The 16,498-nt window shown below is 23.8% G+C and overlaps 9 protein-coding genes across 9 annotated transcripts; 5 read left to right on the top strand and 4 right to left on the bottom strand.

Moving 5' to 3' along the window:
* Positions 1 to 8: 8 nt before the first annotated feature.
* DICPUDRAFT_50727 (uncharacterized protein) lies at positions 9 to 2,506 on the bottom strand. The gene is made up of 2 exons (XM_003292936.1): positions 1,908 to 2,506; positions 9 to 1,834 (listed from the first exon to the last, which is right to left on the bottom strand). Exons 1-2 carry the CDS (start codon positions 2,411 to 2,413, stop codon positions 193 to 195), a joined length of 2,148 nt encoding a protein of 715 aa, XP_003292984.1. The 5' UTR covers positions 2,414 to 2,506; the 3' UTR covers positions 9 to 192.
* A 1,487-nt stretch (positions 2,507 to 3,993) lies between these two features.
* Positions 3,994 to 5,862, top strand: DICPUDRAFT_157779 (uncharacterized protein; the record flags this gene model as incomplete). The annotated part of the gene is made up of 1 exon (XM_003292941.1): positions 3,994 to 5,862. One exon carries the CDS (start codon positions 3,994 to 3,996, stop codon positions 5,860 to 5,862), a length of 1,869 nt encoding a protein of 622 aa, XP_003292989.1.
* Positions 5,863 to 5,948: 86 nt separating this feature from the next.
* Positions 5,949 to 6,918, bottom strand: DICPUDRAFT_99519 (uncharacterized protein). Its single transcript, XM_003292935.1, has 2 exons — positions 6,230 to 6,918; positions 5,949 to 6,152 (listed from the first exon to the last, which is right to left on the bottom strand). The coding sequence occupies exons 1-2, from the start codon at positions 6,802 to 6,804 to the stop codon at positions 6,008 to 6,010; spliced, it is 720 nt and encodes a 239-aa protein (XP_003292983.1). The 5' UTR covers positions 6,805 to 6,918; the 3' UTR covers positions 5,949 to 6,007.
* A 290-nt stretch (positions 6,919 to 7,208) lies between these two features.
* On the bottom strand, positions 7,209 to 8,212 carry DICPUDRAFT_41380 (uncharacterized protein; the record flags this gene model as incomplete). Its single annotated transcript, XM_003292934.1, has 2 exons — positions 7,209 to 7,795; positions 7,885 to 8,212. The coding sequence occupies 2 exons, from the start codon at positions 8,210 to 8,212 to the stop codon at positions 7,209 to 7,211; spliced, it is 915 nt and encodes a 304-aa protein (XP_003292982.1).
* A 1,572-nt stretch (positions 8,213 to 9,784) lies between these two features.
* Positions 9,785 to 10,051, top strand: DICPUDRAFT_41371 (uncharacterized protein; the record flags this gene model as incomplete). The annotated part of the gene is made up of 2 exons (XM_003292940.1): positions 9,785 to 9,829; positions 9,866 to 10,051. The coding sequence occupies 2 exons, from the start codon at positions 9,785 to 9,787 to the stop codon at positions 10,049 to 10,051; spliced, it is 231 nt and encodes a 76-aa protein (XP_003292988.1).
* A 637-nt stretch (positions 10,052 to 10,688) lies between these two features.
* Positions 10,689 to 11,609, top strand: DICPUDRAFT_41363 (spermidine synthase; the record flags this gene model as incomplete). Its single annotated transcript, XM_003292939.1, has 2 exons — positions 10,689 to 10,799; positions 10,866 to 11,609. 2 exons carry the CDS (start codon positions 10,689 to 10,691, stop codon positions 11,607 to 11,609), a joined length of 855 nt encoding a protein of 284 aa, XP_003292987.1.
* Positions 11,610 to 11,654: 45 nt separating this feature from the next.
* Positions 11,655 to 12,565, bottom strand: DICPUDRAFT_41378 (uncharacterized protein; the record flags this gene model as incomplete). The annotated part of the gene is made up of 3 exons (XM_003292933.1): positions 11,655 to 11,767; positions 11,873 to 12,014; positions 12,098 to 12,565. The coding sequence occupies 3 exons, from the start codon at positions 12,563 to 12,565 to the stop codon at positions 11,655 to 11,657; spliced, it is 723 nt and encodes a 240-aa protein (XP_003292981.1).
* Positions 12,566 to 13,093: 528 nt separating this feature from the next.
* Positions 13,094 to 14,783, top strand: DICPUDRAFT_157773 (uridine kinase; the record flags this gene model as incomplete). The annotated part of the gene is made up of 4 exons (XM_003292938.1): positions 13,094 to 13,397; positions 13,475 to 13,812; positions 13,897 to 14,382; positions 14,481 to 14,783. 4 exons carry the CDS (start codon positions 13,094 to 13,096, stop codon positions 14,781 to 14,783), a joined length of 1,431 nt encoding a protein of 476 aa, XP_003292986.1.
* A 1,019-nt stretch (positions 14,784 to 15,802) lies between these two features.
* DICPUDRAFT_157772 (uncharacterized protein) lies at positions 15,803 to 16,411 on the top strand (the record flags this gene model as incomplete). The annotated part of the gene is made up of 1 exon (XM_003292937.1): positions 15,803 to 16,411. A coding segment is annotated over one exon (609 nt), but the record flags the coding sequence as incomplete, so codon positions are not given.
* Between the last annotated feature and the right edge of the window lie 87 nt (positions 16,412 to 16,498).

Raw genomic sequence — 16,498 nt, 5'->3', positions numbered from 1 at the left:
AAAATAATAATTTTAAATAAATTGTTTTATTTATTCGATAATTTTTTTAAAAGAGTTTAATATTTTAAAAAACTATGATTTTTTGTTGCTATTTTCAACAAAATTTTAACTATGTAATATTACTGGATATTAGACTATTTACATTTGGCTGTTTTTTGTTTTGTTTTGTTTTGATTTTTATACATATTTTTTTTAGTGACATTGACAAAAATCGTGTGGTATACCTAATTCATTACAAGTAATGTCATCTTTAATATCTCCAAGTAAACCTTTTTCTTCACGCTTTCCGTCTGGGTCAGAGGCATCTATGCCACCAAACTCTGGATATCTTGAGAGTGCTCTAAATGTATCGTATAATTGGAATGGTGTTGCTAATTGATTTTCGTTTTCTAAAAGTTTTTGTTCTACCTCTGGATATTTATCTGTAAACCAAGTTGGAAGTACAATGTAGAGCAATGGCATTGCTACTTCGATTTTACCACCTTTAGAGAATACATAGTATGCACCCATATGTGAACCATGGTCACTAACTAAGAACAAAGCAGTATCGTTAAGACGAGGTCTCATATCCTTGTCGATGAACTTTTGGAACTGTTTATCCATAATACCAATTACTTCCATAGTACCCTCGTGAGCATCCATTAAAGTAGCAGTTGCAATTTTACCAACATCCTTATAGTTATCCCAATATTGATTGATGTAATCAAAGATACGTTCGTGTACATGCTTTTCACCTAAACAACGACGACGGATTGAATATGGGCCATCAAAAACACCAAATGGTCTTTCGGCCGGATGTAAATGTGGTGAACAAAATGGTAAAGCTAATTCGTGGTCAACTGAGCCCTCTGGCTTGTCGACTTCGAGATAACGCTGGTACCAATCTTGACATAAACCTGTGATCCAAGTATTAACATAGGTATCGTTTCTAAAAGATTGATAAAACATTGGATTTTTTTCCCAAGAGAACTCTGAACGATCACCAGCATTAATTCCATTTTTGTAATCTATTTCGTCATAACCTACTCTATTTAAGCCATTGTACATTGCCATAGTATTTGGATCGGAGAATGGTTTCAATGAATGGTATCTAAAGAATTGGAAAATCTTGGAGTGACCTTGCTTTTGAATTTCTTGTAAGGTTTCATAAGTTGTTGGTAAAGCACGTTTAAAGTGAGCTCTTGATAAAGCATCGATCATTAAAAATAAAATGTCGATTGGTTTCTCTCTCTCCTTTTCGTCCTTTGCTGGTGTTGCAATCTTTACTTTTTCTGGATGAACCTTTGGACTATTGAAATTTCCTTTGACTCTTTCGTGTACACTATCATCTCTGACATTGTGGAAGAGAATTTCAGTTTTATTACCACAAGTAGCCATAACAGTTTCGTGGGTAATCTTTACTGGACCTTTAAATTCGAATGATGCTGTTTTATCTTTATATTGATTTTCAAAAACTGCAAAATCGCTTGTAAATGTACCAAAATGTTTTAAATCGTCCCAAAAAGTAGGTGATACTGTGTATTGTTTGAAATCTTCTTTGCATCCATCCATTGTTAAAATACCATTTTCAAGTTTAGAAAAGGTATCCTTTGGGCACTCTTGACTTCCTGCAACAATCCATGTTGATCCTTTTGGTTGGAATGCTGGCCATACTATAAAGCTGTCATCGATTTTACAAACTTTGCTATTATTTTCATCTTTGTACATTAATTTTCTACCTCCAAAACCATTTGGCCAATCTTTTAATATAAATGCATTTCTACTTTGGAATAAAATATATAAACCTATAAAAAACAATGTAAATCTAATAGCAATCTTTTTTAAAGTCCAATATCTTTTTTTTTTACAATCAAAAAGTTTAAAATTAGTAATGGCGAGGGAAATAAAAAAAATAAAAAAATCCTTACTTTAATAAAATCCACCAAAATAAAAATCCAAATAGATAAACTATTAAAATAGCTGAAAAGGCAATTAAATTATATTGACCATGATGAATTAATGAGGTGTCTGTGTCACTTGTTACCTTCAAAAGGGAGCTGACTAAACCTGCTGTAAATAAAAACAATAGTAAATTACGGTAAGAGTTGAGAGATATGTTGTATTTTTTTAAAATGCTGTTGGTTCCAAAGACACTATTGCTATTTGTGTTATAAAAGTCATATTTCTTGTAGTTGTTATTACTATTTATAGTTTCTGTTAAATTATAAATTATTTTTCCTAAACTGCTGAAACCAGATACAAATAATATTGTTGAAAATAAAATATAAACCCCAAAAACTCCTAAATGCTCGTGGATCCATTGAACATCTTTTTTACCTTCCAAACTCCATCCATAAAGTATTTGAGCAAAGTATATACAACCAAATGAAAATAATGGAAAAAATTCTTTATCGAATAAATTTTTAATTTTCATAATATTGTGTTTCCTATTTTTCTCTTTAAAATTATTTATACTGTTTATTATATTATTATAGAAAATATTTATATAATGTACTAAAGAATTAAAGTACATTATATTTTTATCATTTAAATTTTTTATTTTCATTTTTATCTTAATTTTAAAAAAAAAAAAAAAAAAAAATTTTTATTTTGTTACAATTTTAATATTATTTTAATATTAATTATTATTTAATTATTGCTATCTATAGTAAGGTAATGTGTATGGTGTGAGAAAAAGGGGGGTGATAGACATAAAAATTTTCTAAAGCACACACTAAATTTAAAAAAACACTGTATTTTTTTTTTTCTATTTTTAAATTTAACACACAAAGAAAATTAAAAATAATTAAATTAATAATTATAAATATAAATAAAATAAAAAAAAATAAAAAAAAGGGATTAAAGAAAATAGTTATTAAAAAAAAAAAAAAAAAAAAAAAAAAAAAGAAACAATTAAATGAAAATAAAAAAAATAAAAAAAAAAAAAGGTTTTACTTTCAATGCTATATGCCATCTGACACCATTTGGAAAATAAATTTTATGACACCATTCCTATATTTTGGTGCTTGTTATAATTTTCAAATATTCATTTTTTATTTTTTTTATTTTTTTATTTTTTAATTTTTTAAATTATTTTCCTTTTTAATTTATTTTTTTTATTTTTTTCTATTTTTTGTCTTAAAAATAACGAAAAAAAACCGACAAAAAGGCAAACCAAAACAATTTATTTAATTTTATATTATAATAAAAAAAAGAGATATTTTTAAAAAAAAAAAAAAAATTATTAAATAAGATGAAAAAAATAAAAAATAATAAATACGTAATTTATTTATAACCGTGTACAAAAAAAACAGTTATTATAAATTTTTTATGTTAATTAAAATATTTTTTATAACATCAACCTTACAACATCACTTCGATCAATCCAAGAAAAAAAAAAATCATTTTATTGTTTCATGAATTTTTTTTTTTTCCGCTTCTCCATGATTTTTTTTTTATTCCAAACCCAATTTATTTTATAAAACACATTTTTTGCATTATTTTATCATTTTTTTTATGAATTTCAAAATTATTTATTAAATATTAAATATTTAAATATTTAAATATTTAAATATTTGTCATATTTAATTTTATTATTTATTAAACTATTAGGAAATTGATTTTTTAAATTGATTTTATTTCGCCAAGTTAAATCAATTGGTTTTGTTGTTTTGACAATTGATGAACATCTTACCTCCCAAGTTTGTCCATCATGCATGATCACCCATGGGCCACAACTTTAAAATACTCATTAGATAATAAAAATATTTTTATTTAATTTTTATTTAATTTTTATTTAATCTTTTGGAACAATTAGTATTTCATTAATTTTCCCAAACTATTTAATTTTTAATTAATTTAATAATAATAATAAAAAATAAAAATTTTAAGAAATTGACAAAAAAATTTTTTTTTATTTTTTTCATTTTTTTTTTTTTTTTTATTTTTTTTGAAAATAAATGATTATAATAATAAGTGAATAATAATAAATAATTCATTATTATATTTATAACAATGATAATTAGAAGAGTTAATGTAAATGGTGTTAGATACTATGAAGTTAATGGTGGTAAATACCCATCAGTATCATCAATTTTAAAAATTATCACGAAAACTCAATATAAACAATATAAACATGATAGGATTAAAGAGATTAATTTTACTTTAGAGAAAAAATATCCAAATGTAAAAAAAAAAAGGTTATCACATATTGCAAAAAGGTCTTTTGGTCTAGAAACAACAAATAAATTATATAATGGTGCAAGAGTTGGTAGTGCAGTTCATGAATTAATCGATGAAAATGTTTGTCAACAATTAGAGGAACAAGCCCCCAGTAACAATAGCAGTGATTCATTAACAAATTTAATTAGTTCTAAAGAATTAGAGATCGAAATTGATTCCAAAAAAGAATATGAAGCCAAAAAAAGGGAGAAAAAAGAGCAAATCGAACTACTTCGTAATTTCAAGCAATTAAATAAAAAGAATAATAGAAAATCATTTGGTTATGGATTATCAAAAAATAATATCCAAGTAATTGAAGAAGATAAATTAAATCCAACAACAACAAAAACAACAACAACAACAGAAACAACACCAGAAAAAACAACAGTTATGGAAACAACAGAAACAAATACTGCACAAAATAATATACAAGTAATTGATGAGGCCAAATTAAATCCAACAACAACAAAAACAAAAACAAAAACAACAACAACAACAACAAAAACAACACCAGAAAAAACAAATACTGCACAAAATAATATACAAGTAATTGGTGAGGCCAAATTAAATCCATCAACAACAGACACAACAACAGAAAAAACAACAGTTATTGAAACAATAGAAAAAAATACTGCACAAAATAATATACAAATAATTGATGAGGCCAAATTAAATCCATCAACAGCAGCAGAAACCACTGCAACAAATACTGCAAAAAAAGAAGAAAAAAAATTAGAATTACAAGAGGAACAAAAAGAGGAACAGGCAAAAAAAGAAATAGGTATTGGTAGCCTATTTTTTGAAGATGAAGAAACAGAAGAACAGGAAGAAAAAGAAACAGGTAAATATGACCTGTATTTTCAAAAGGTTTCAGAGAATAATGAAAATGAAGCAGAGTTTAAAAAAATGGTACATCTGATTCAACTAAAGAATGAAAGTTTTGATATTGGTCTATACAATGGAAGTGTTGAAATAGGAGTTGAATCATATAAACTATGGGAAAAAGATAATAACGGAGAACTTAAGTTTGAAAAGAGTGATTCATTTGTATACTCTGTCAAACATGGGTATGCAGGTGCATGTGATGCAATCGTTAGAAAAAAGGATGGAACATTAGCAATATTGGATTGGAAGACTTCGAATAAAATAGATTCAAAATATGCACTCCAGGTATCAGCTTACGCAAAGGCAGTTGAAGAGTTAACTAAAGAAAAGGTATCAGAGGCTTTGGTTATAAAATTAGGACATAAATTTGTTGGTTATAGTGTTCACAAAGTAAAAAATATTGATAAATGTTTTGACTTATTTTTAAGTACCCTCAAACTTTGGAAATTCATTGAATCAACTGATCCTTTTACAGTTATAAGTCAATCAAATTCAACTAAATACTCAACTTCATACAATCATAAAACCAATACATATTCTACAAACTCCACAGATTACTCTGGTAAAATTCAAAAAGAAGTAGCTGCCAATACCACAGCCACCAATACCACAGCCACCAATACCACAACCACCAAAAACCCCAAAACCACAACCACCAACACTACAACCACCAAAACCCCCAAAACCAACAAACCCTCACCAGCTTCTAATAACAACAGTGGGTTTTTAATTCCTAATTCAGTAACAAAAATTAAACTAAAAAAACCAAAAAAATAAATATAGTTATACTGTTCCCCTTTTTTTTTTTTTTTAATTAATTGTTTATAAAAAAATAACTCTCGTTATTTTCTTTTCTTTTTTTTATTTATTTACATTCTTTTTTTTCTTTTCTTTTTTATAGTTATAAATTATTGTTATTTATTTAAATTGGAGCTGAAAACATATATAAGCATAAAATTAAGAATGCTAAAGTCGACAGGAATACAACTACACAGACTATAATACCCAATGCTCTAAATACTTTTGGATTGATTTGTTCTCTAGGCAATGACATTGGATTGTTTATTCTATAATAATAAAATGAATGTTAGTTTATATTGCAATAAAACTATATATATATAATGTAATGATATATATGACTTACTGAGCATTATAAAGACTATTGTTTCTATTTAATATAATGTAAAAAAATATTAACCCTAAAACAGACCAACCTATAACTTTCCCGAAGCTATATTGGACCCAGTCTAAATGGTATTCGACATTACATGGGTGTTCATTACCAAGATTGGCCATTAAAGAATCAAAATTAATTGATTCGTAGTTTTTAGGTTTGGGACATTCAATTCTTAATTTAGATAGTTGAACATTCTTTGATATGGCATTTGGGTGACATTTCCAAATAACATCCCTGCTATATATATCGAGTTTGGATGATTTACATGTTAGATATAATACTTCTTCTGAAGATCCCATTGCAGTTCCACCAATACATGTTAATTGTGATTTTTTTGAATCACCTGGAACTTCAATATTTTTTGAAAATTTTAATATAGGTTTGTAATTATTTGTTTTTGATTGTTGCTGTTGCTGCTGCTGTTGCTGGTTTGGTGTAGTGTCACCATTTGCTTTTATTATATTGCTATCATTTACAAAATAAACTATAAAAATTATTATAAATAACCTTATAAGTATATTCCGATTAAATTTTATTATCATTTCTTATATCTATATATGATTTATAATGCTCTTTTATCTATTTGTTTTTTCTTTTTTTATATATATACATAATATTATTTATTTATTTATTTATTTATTTATTTTATTTGTTCTCGCTTTTAGGTTATATACATAAAAAAAAAAAATGAAATTAATTTTTAAAAAAAATAAAAAAATAAAAAAATAAAAATTAAAAAATAAATTAAAAAAAAAAAAATTAAATTAATTTTTTTTTTTTTTTTTTTATTCAATTAGTCAATTGTCAATGATCAAAATCGCACTAAAACAATTATAATTGGATATTTTTTTTTTTTAGGCCATTATTTCGTATGATAGTTATATCAAAAAAAAATATTTTATTTTTTATTTTTTATTTTTTTATGATTATAACCAAAAAGCAATTTTTAATTTAATTTTTGAGATTTGAATAAAATTTCAGAATTTTCGATAAACTTTCTTGATTGTACTAATCTTAATTCGTAATATTCTTTTCCTTTGTTGGAGGGTATTGATTGTTTGGCTTTATGGGTTTCTTTGATAATATTGTATAAAATTGATGTTGCTTTTTCGCATACTAATGATAAGTCTGAGGGTTCTTTGATGCTCCAACCTAATAAAAGTGAACTGAATAAATCGCCTGTACCGGTGTAATAATCTGTGAATTTGGGACCAACTGTAATTTTGAATTGATCATAACCTTGGTTGATATCCTCTTTATTTTTTAAACTACTTCCAATTACAATGATATCATTGGGATTGCTATCGAAAAATAAACTTGTAATAACTACATTTTTAACACCCATTTTATGAAATTGGTCAATCGCTTTTAATGCATCTTGTTCATTATTAATTTTAATACCTGTTAAAAATTCAACTTCAGTTTGATTTGGGAATATATAGTCTGCGTGTGGTATGACTTCATTTTTATAAACTGAAACTAAATCGGTTGGTACATATAATGCATTATTATCACCCAATACTGGATCGCAAACTATATTATATGTGAATATAATTAATTAGTATTTATTTATTTATATTATCAATATGTATATGGTGAATCATTATTAATATTATTATTACCATAGATTAAATTTGGATTTTGAGTTTTGAGTTTTTTAATAATATTTAATACGGTATGTAGTGTTTCAGAATTGTTATTATAACCAGTTAGCACATGAGTATAGGAATCTGTTAAATGATTCTCTTCTAAACCTTGAAATAAATCCATTAGTTTTGGTGGTGTTAATGATTCGCCTTTCCAAGTTGAATATGCTGTATTATTTGAAAACTGTACACTAAGAATTGGATCGACTTCAATTCCCAAATGTTGTAATGCAAATACTGCGCATTTATTACCAACATATCCATGACATACCCATGATTGAATAGATAAAACTTTTGGCTCCATAATATGTATATGCTATTTTTATAATTTTTGTATTGTTACTATATTACTTAATGGTAAATTTATTATTAATAATGACAATTAAAATTTAATATTGAGCTGGATGTATTTCAAAAAGATATTTTATTATTAATATTTGGTGAAATATAAAAAAATGAAAAATTAGAAAAATGAAAAAAAAAAAAAAAAAAAAAAAATTTAATTTAAAAAAAAAAAATAATTTAAAAAAAAAAAAAAAGTTTAATTATTTTAAATTTTATAATTAAATTAATATATATTGGTTTTTGATTTTAATTTAAATATAAAACACCTCAAAATTATAAAACATGGAACTTTTCACCGAAATCAGTTTGAAAAAAAAAAAATGGTGTTGTTATAAATGAGGTATTTTGATGTGTTTATGTAATTTATTTTTTACAAAAAAATTATACAAAAATAAAACTTTTGTTGATCCTCAAATTGAATATAAAATCTTTATTTATTTATATATATTTAATATTTTTATTAATGGAAAAATAAAATATTTCAACAAAATATGAATTTTATTTTACCCACACCCACTCCTTATTTTTTTAAATTAAAAATTAATGATAAATTAAGGTAGAGTTCTTCATATCAAAATTATTATTGGTAAAACATATTTTATTTATGATTTAATAAAAGTTGGGTTTCTTTTAATTTTATTTATTTTTGTTATTTTTTTATTTTTTTATATTTTTCTTTTGTAAAAAAATTAAATCTTTACAAAAAGATAATTAATTTTTTTCTTTTAATTTATTTTTTTTCTTATTTTTTTTTATTTTTTTTATAATAATTAAAAATTATAGTTATCTTCAGTTTTAATAATCATTAGGGTATTCATTTAAAAATTTTTAGAAAAAATTATCTCTTTTTTAATAAAAAATTATTCATTTTAATGCATTTTTTAAAATTTACCAATACACAATAATTTTTTCTTTTTGCCCTTCTTTTAACTTTTTTCTATTTTTTTTTTCATTTTATTTTTTTTAAATTACCTAACACACTTAGTGAAGTGTTAAAAAAACTTTTAATTCAGAAGCTTATAGGGAATTCTCAAGTGGATTTTAACAAGAAACTATTATTAATTTAAATCAACCAAACCCAAAAAATCAATGAAATAATTAAAAATAGAGGTGGTTTAAAAAAATATTGAATTTTTTCAATTAATTAAATCTTCAACTACATTTGAAACATATTAGACTTTCATCTCTTTCAAGAAATGAAAATTTTTTTTTTTTATGTGTGTGACTTTTTTTTTATAATTTTTTTTGAGAAACCCCCTTGGGAAAATTAATGGAAAATATTTCCCACACAAAAATTTCAAAAAAAAATTTGCAAAGTTATCATTGTTAATATTTTTTTTATTATTTATTTTTAAATTATTATTTTTCATTTGCATATTTAAAGATGTGTGTGCATGATACATACAACTTCAATTTTTTATATGAAGCAATTGGCAGCGCCACATGTTTTGCTGTTATTAAAAATTTCATGACCGGTCAAGATCTTTTTCCTGATATTGAAAATGGATGCACCGAGGCCTGTAAAAAAAAAATGATAAAATATACCCAGTGTGTTTTCAAAAACTATATGAACTCTGTATGTTGGTATTACCATGATGTTAAAATTTTGGAGGACTATAATCCTCAAGATTATGGTTATTCAAGCTTTTCGGATTACAAGTCATCTATAGTAAATGGTTTTAAAGAGAAATATTCAAGATATTTCAACTACACACCACAAATCGAAGAAGGCACTAGTAAGTTTCCAGATTACCCAAATGTTTTAAATGATGATAATAACAACAACAATCAACAATAATTTAAATAAAAATTTATATTTTAGGTATTTTTTAAAGTTTTATAAATTTTTTTTTTTGTTTTGGGGGTCTATGTTTAATTGTTCTTAACCGAATTTTGGTTAAGAAAAAGGTAACTTTAGCGCTAAAGAATATTTTACACCTGGGTGGGGATCTACCATTAGCTAATAGTTGGTAAGGGTGTTAAAATAATATTTTTTCCCTTGTACCAACTTCAACGTTTTTAAAAATTCAACTGTGATTATACCATGACTTACTATATACCCCTAACCCAATTATCTATACCAAAGATATATTAAAATTATTGCCAAATGATTTTATTATAGGACCATTCTTTGGCAATTAGTTTTGTTTTAGAATTCCATTCCACCTATTTAATAAATTATTATTCATACCGATAATTGACATTTTTTATTTTTATTGTTATTATTTTAAATTTAATAGCAAAATTATAAATAATAAAAATGTTGTAGTTTAATTATTATTTAATTTAATTTTTTTTTTTTTTTTATTTTTTTTTTTTATTTTTTTTTTTCCAATTTACGAAAAAATTTTTTTTTATTTTTTAATTGTCATTTTTAATTTTAAAAAATAATTTCAAATTAAATATTATTATTTATAATAATAAAGTAGAACAAAATGGATAAGATTCAAAATGGATGGTTTAGTGAAATAAGTGAATTTTGGCCAGGTCATTGTTTTTCTTTGGAAGTAGAAAAAGTTTTACATCATGAAAAATCACAATATCAAGTAAGTTTTATTATTATTAATATAGAAATATTGTATTTAAATGTTAATATTTTTAATTTATTATAGGATATTTTAGTATTTAAATCAAAAAGTTTTGGAAATGTTTTAGTTTTAGATGGCGCAATCCAAGCTACAGAAAGAGATGAATTTTCATATCAAGAAATGATTACCCATATCCCATTATTTTCACATCCAAACCCAAAACGTGTTTTAGTTGTAGGTGGTGGTGATGGTGGTGTTTTAAGAGAAGTCGTTAAACATCCACTCGTCGAATCAGTTACCTTATGCGAAATTGACGAAGGTGTTATCAATGCATCAAAGAACTTTTTACCAAAGATGAGAGTTGGTTTCGAACATCCAAAAGTCACTTTATTCATTGGTGATGGTTTAGAATTCATGAGAAAGAGAAAAGGAGAGTTTGATATCATCATTACCGATTCATCCGATCCAATTGGTCCAGCCCAAGGTCTTTTCGAACGTCCATATTATGAACTCTTAAAAGAAGCTTTAGCACCAGGCGGTATTGTTTGCTCACAAGCTGAATCTTTATGGTTACATTTAGACACCATCAAAAACTTATCTGGTTTCTGTAAAGAACTTTTCCCACATGTCGAATATGCCTACACATCCATCCCATCATATCCAGGCGGTTCAATTGGTTTCATCCTTTGCTCAATGGGTGGCTCATGCAAAAAACCAGTTCGTGAAATTGCCTCTGATGTCCAATCTCAAATGCAATACTATAATGAAGAAATCCATAAAGCAAGTTTCGTTTTACCACAATTTGCTTTAAACAAATTAAATTTATAAATAAAATAAAATAAAAAGTATTTTTTTTTTTTTTAAAAGTATAAATTAATTATTACTATACTCTTTTATTAAATGTAAAGGTATTTTAATATTAACCATTGGTGATATTATTGTTAACCAACTTAATAAATAGTTTTTAATATTATTATTATTATCATCTACATTATTATTACTATTGTTATCGTTATTATCATTATCTACACTATTATTATCAGTTTCATCTTCAAAAACTTCATCTTTACTAAATCCTTCATTGTTTGTACTGTTATCTCTATTGGTAGAATTGTCATTGTCGTTGTTATTGGTTTTTTTAATTTTGTTTTTTAATAATAATATTTGTTCCATTAAATTATTAGTTTCGCATGGATGAAGTTGATATGTTGGTACACCTAAAATTGGATGTTCCTAAATTATAAGCAAATATAAATATTAGTAAACTATATGATGAATATAAAATTTAAATAAATTGAATATTTTATGAAATTTACAACTTGTGTTATATAAGGAGTGGATGAGAGTTGCTGTTTATCAAAACATGATAGTGGTAGTAAACTCCATAGTTCATCCCATGATAGTGGCTCTGTTGTAGACTGTTTTAAATAGCATCCATTTAAATATAAAACCGGTACTCTATATGACTTATTATATATAATATCATATTCGATAACTATTGTTTTAGAAGTTTGATTTGATTTTAATACAGATTCATCACTTTCTTCTATTATTTCTTCTTTATTAAATATATTGCTATTATTATTATTATTATCTATATTATCTACATTACTAATATTATTATTATTATCAATATTATTAAAAAATCTTTTTGTAGTAAGGTATCCTGTATCATTATTAATTTTTATCCAGCTCCATCCTATTTCGTTACTACTGTTTACACATTGGTTCCATCTTGTTAATAAAACATTGGATTGTTCGTTAAAATCTTTTAATGTTAGCATTTAGTTTAGTTGAAAGTGTTTTAAAATTTAATAAATGAAAAATTTAAAAAAAATTACTTTTTTTTTTTTAAATTTAAAAAAGAAAAAAAAAATTATGAAAAAAAAAATAGATATCCAATATATCCTAGTTTCCCAAGATATAACCAAGATATGTCCAGGTTGTTGAATGAGTCTTAGCTGCCAATTCTATTAAAAATAAAAAATTTACTATTTAATAAAAGTTTCTATTAGTTTTATGATTTTTATTATTAATTTATTTCAAAAGATGATGTTCTTATGTTAAATATACTAATATTAAATAAATCACATGTTTACAAATTTTTATAGATTTATGTGTAGATTTGATTGAGGTTTATTTTTAAAATATATAAAATTATATATATTTAATTATTTTATAAAATTTTTTATTTTTTTTTTTTTTTAAAATTTTTTTTATTTTTTTTTTTAAATTTTTATTTTTTAATTTTTCAATATAGTGATATGATCATTTTTTTTATTCCTCGTTTTTTAAAAATAATAATATAAAAAATGAATGGTTTAAATAACGATAATAATACTAGTAGTAGCAATAATAATAATAATAACAATATAATAAATACAAATAAAAAAGTTTACACATCAGGACGTCCACCATGGTATGACTCAAAAGGTAATTTAAAAGATCCATTAGTAATTGGTGTATGTGGTGGTAGTGCATCTGGAAAAACTACAGTTTGTGATAAGATTATTGCCAATTTAAATGTACGTTGGGTAGTACTTTTATCAATGGATTCCTTTTATTTAAATCTTTCAAAAGAAGTTGATCCAACCAAATACAATTTTGATCATCCAAGTAAATATCGAAATTATAATAAAAAATAAAAAAATATAAAAGAAAAAGTATTATTAACTTTATTTTATTGTATATAGATGCTTTCGATTATGATTTAATGGTTAAAACAATCAAAGATTTAAGAGCAGGTAAAAAAGTATCAATTCCAATGTATTGTTTCAAGACACACAGTAGATTACCACATAAAGATACAGTTTATGGAGCAGATGTTATTATTCTCGAGGGTATCTTAACATTGTACTCAAAGGAATTAAGAGATCTCATGGATATTAAAATATTTATTGATACCGATGATGATGTTCGTCTTGCAAGACGTTTAAAGAGGGATATCGCCGAAAGAGGAAGAACTTTAGAAAACGTTTTACATCAATACAATACATTTGTAAAACCATCATTTGACGACTATATCATTCCAGTAAATAATCATTCTTAACTTAATATTTAGCTATATTAACGTAAACTAACGAAATAATTTCATTAATAATAATAATAACTATAGTTAAAGAAATATGCAGATATTATAGTACCAAGAGGATCAGATAACATTGTTGCAATCAATTTATTAACAAATCACATTAGATTAAAATTAAAAGAAAGAGGTTTCGATCCAGAAAAAACAGCTGGTTTAAATTTAGATAATTTAGAGATGCCAAAAGCAATTCATGTATTAGAAGAAACCAATCAAATCAAAGCTATGCACTCAATCCTCAGAAATAAGAATACAAAGATTGGTGATTTTGTATTTTATTCAGATCGTTTATGTGCCCTTATTATTGAAGAGGCTTTAACCTATCTTCCATTCACCGATAAAACTGTTATCACTCCAACTGGCGCTCAATACCATGGTATGACCTTAAATGCCAAAGTTTGTGCCCTTATTGTTTTAAGAGCTGGTGGTTGTATGGAACAACCATTACGTAATATTTGTAAAGGTATTCCAACTGGTAAAGTTTTAATTCAATCCGATGAAAAGAAAAAACCACAAGTATATATCAACTAATAACTACTGCACATATACATACATACATACCCCATGATATGTCATTTTAAATAATTTTACTAACCATCATTATTTATATTTAGTTATTTTATGAAAAATTACCAGATTTAACAGACTCACATGTCTTAGTTTTAGACCCAACTATTGCAACAGGTGCCTCATCAGAAATGGCAATTAGAGTTTTATTGGATCATGGTGTTCCAGAAAATAAAATTATCTTTGTTAGTGTTATCACCTCACTTAAGGGTATCCTTTATTTAAGTTACAGATTCCCAGAAGTTAACTTTGTAGTTAGTGCAATCGATAAATCACTTTCGGAAGAAGGTTTTATTCTTCCAGGTATTGGTAATTATTCTGACCGTTATTTTGGAACCTCATGTAATTAATAGATTAAAAAAAAAAAAAAAAAAAAAAAAAAAATACTCTGTAACCCAATTTTTTTTTTTATCACATTAATTAAATCCACCAATATAATTAAAAAATATTACGAAATAAATAAGTAATTCTTTTTTTTTTTATTTGAATTTTTCATCAATATTTTGTTTTTTTTTTGCACTTGTTTTTTTTTAGATTTTTATTATTTTTTTCCTTTTTTTTTTTATATCAAAATTAAATCTTTTTTTTTTTTTTTTTATTTTTATTTTTATTTAAAATTACAATTGTTGAACAAAATATCTATATTTTTGAAATTTCAAAGTTATATTTATAAATATTATTATAATAAGTAATAAAAATAGTAAGTAGTTAAAATTGTGGTGTGGGTAAATTTAAAATAATAACAAAAATATTTGCATTAATAGGGTTTAAAAATAAATTAAATATAAATAATTATTATAATTTTTTTATTTATTTTTTTTTAAAAATCAATTTTTTTATTTTTTTATTTTTTTATTTATTTTTTTTTAAAAAAAAAATAAAGTATATTATTCTCATCAACTGATAAGTAATAAGTTATTTGTAAAAAATAATATTAAAGTAACTACATCATTTGTCACACAATAAAGATTCCTACCTTTTTTTTTTTGATATCAACCAACTTTCAAAAAATTTAAAAAAAAAAAAAAAAAAATAAATTTTATCGTACAAAAATTTTTTTTATTTTTTATTTTTTTTTTTTAATTTTCATTTTTTTTTATTTTATTTTTTTCATTTCATTTCATATTTATTTATTATAACAGATATATTATTTACAAATATTCTATATTTATATATATATATATTGTTTATTTATTTATTTATTTATTTTATATTGTAATATATATCTTTATATATTTTAATTTTTTCGAATTTTTCTAATTTTCTAATTTTTTTCTCATAGATATATATAATTTTATATATAGTAGAATTTATAGTTAGTTTTGGTAAATAGTAATATAAAGCTGAAAGAGACTATAAAAATAAAAAAATGAAGAATGAAGGGATTATCAAATCATCTCAAGTTTTCATTTTTTTTATTTTAATTTTAATGTTGACAAGTAATAATTCAGTTATCAGGGCTACAAGCAGCAATGAATTATTACAACAACAACAACATAATAAACAAAATAAAAAACAGCAACAACAACAACAGTATACTGACGATTCAATAATATTTATTCAAAATAATATAAATGAACAAAATATAAAAAAGCAAATTGGGTTTCATTATACTTTTACACAGGAATCAAATATGCCCACTTTATTTGGGAATACTTTTATTTTAAGTGAAGGTTCAAGTTTAATAGGTGGAGGAACTGTCGATCAGCAGCTACAGCAATTACAGCAATTAGCACAACTTCATCAGCAACAACACCATTCTAATATATTACAAAGATCATTCATTAAAGAGAATGGGGTGGATCAATTATCTTCACCATTAATAGCTACGAATACAAATAAAAAAAAAAATAATAATAACAACAACAACAACAATGATAACAGTGTTAATTTAGTAGGTTTAAAAACTATTTCAACTTTATCATTAGATTTTGTATCATCATTTAAAAAATCATATTATCAATATCAACATGTAGTTGTAAATAGTAATAGTAATAATCATGATAATGATAACGATAATAAGATTAATAATAATAATAATAATAACAATATTAATAATAATAAT

This window comes from Dictyostelium purpureum (assembly GCF_000190715.1).
Source record: "Dictyostelium purpureum unplaced genomic scaffold DICPUscaffold_386, whole genome shotgun sequence".
Classification (NCBI taxonomy): Eukaryota; Evosea; class Eumycetozoa; order Dictyosteliales; family Dictyosteliaceae; genus Dictyostelium; species Dictyostelium purpureum.
This window is presented reverse-complemented; position numbering and strand designations above follow the sequence as displayed.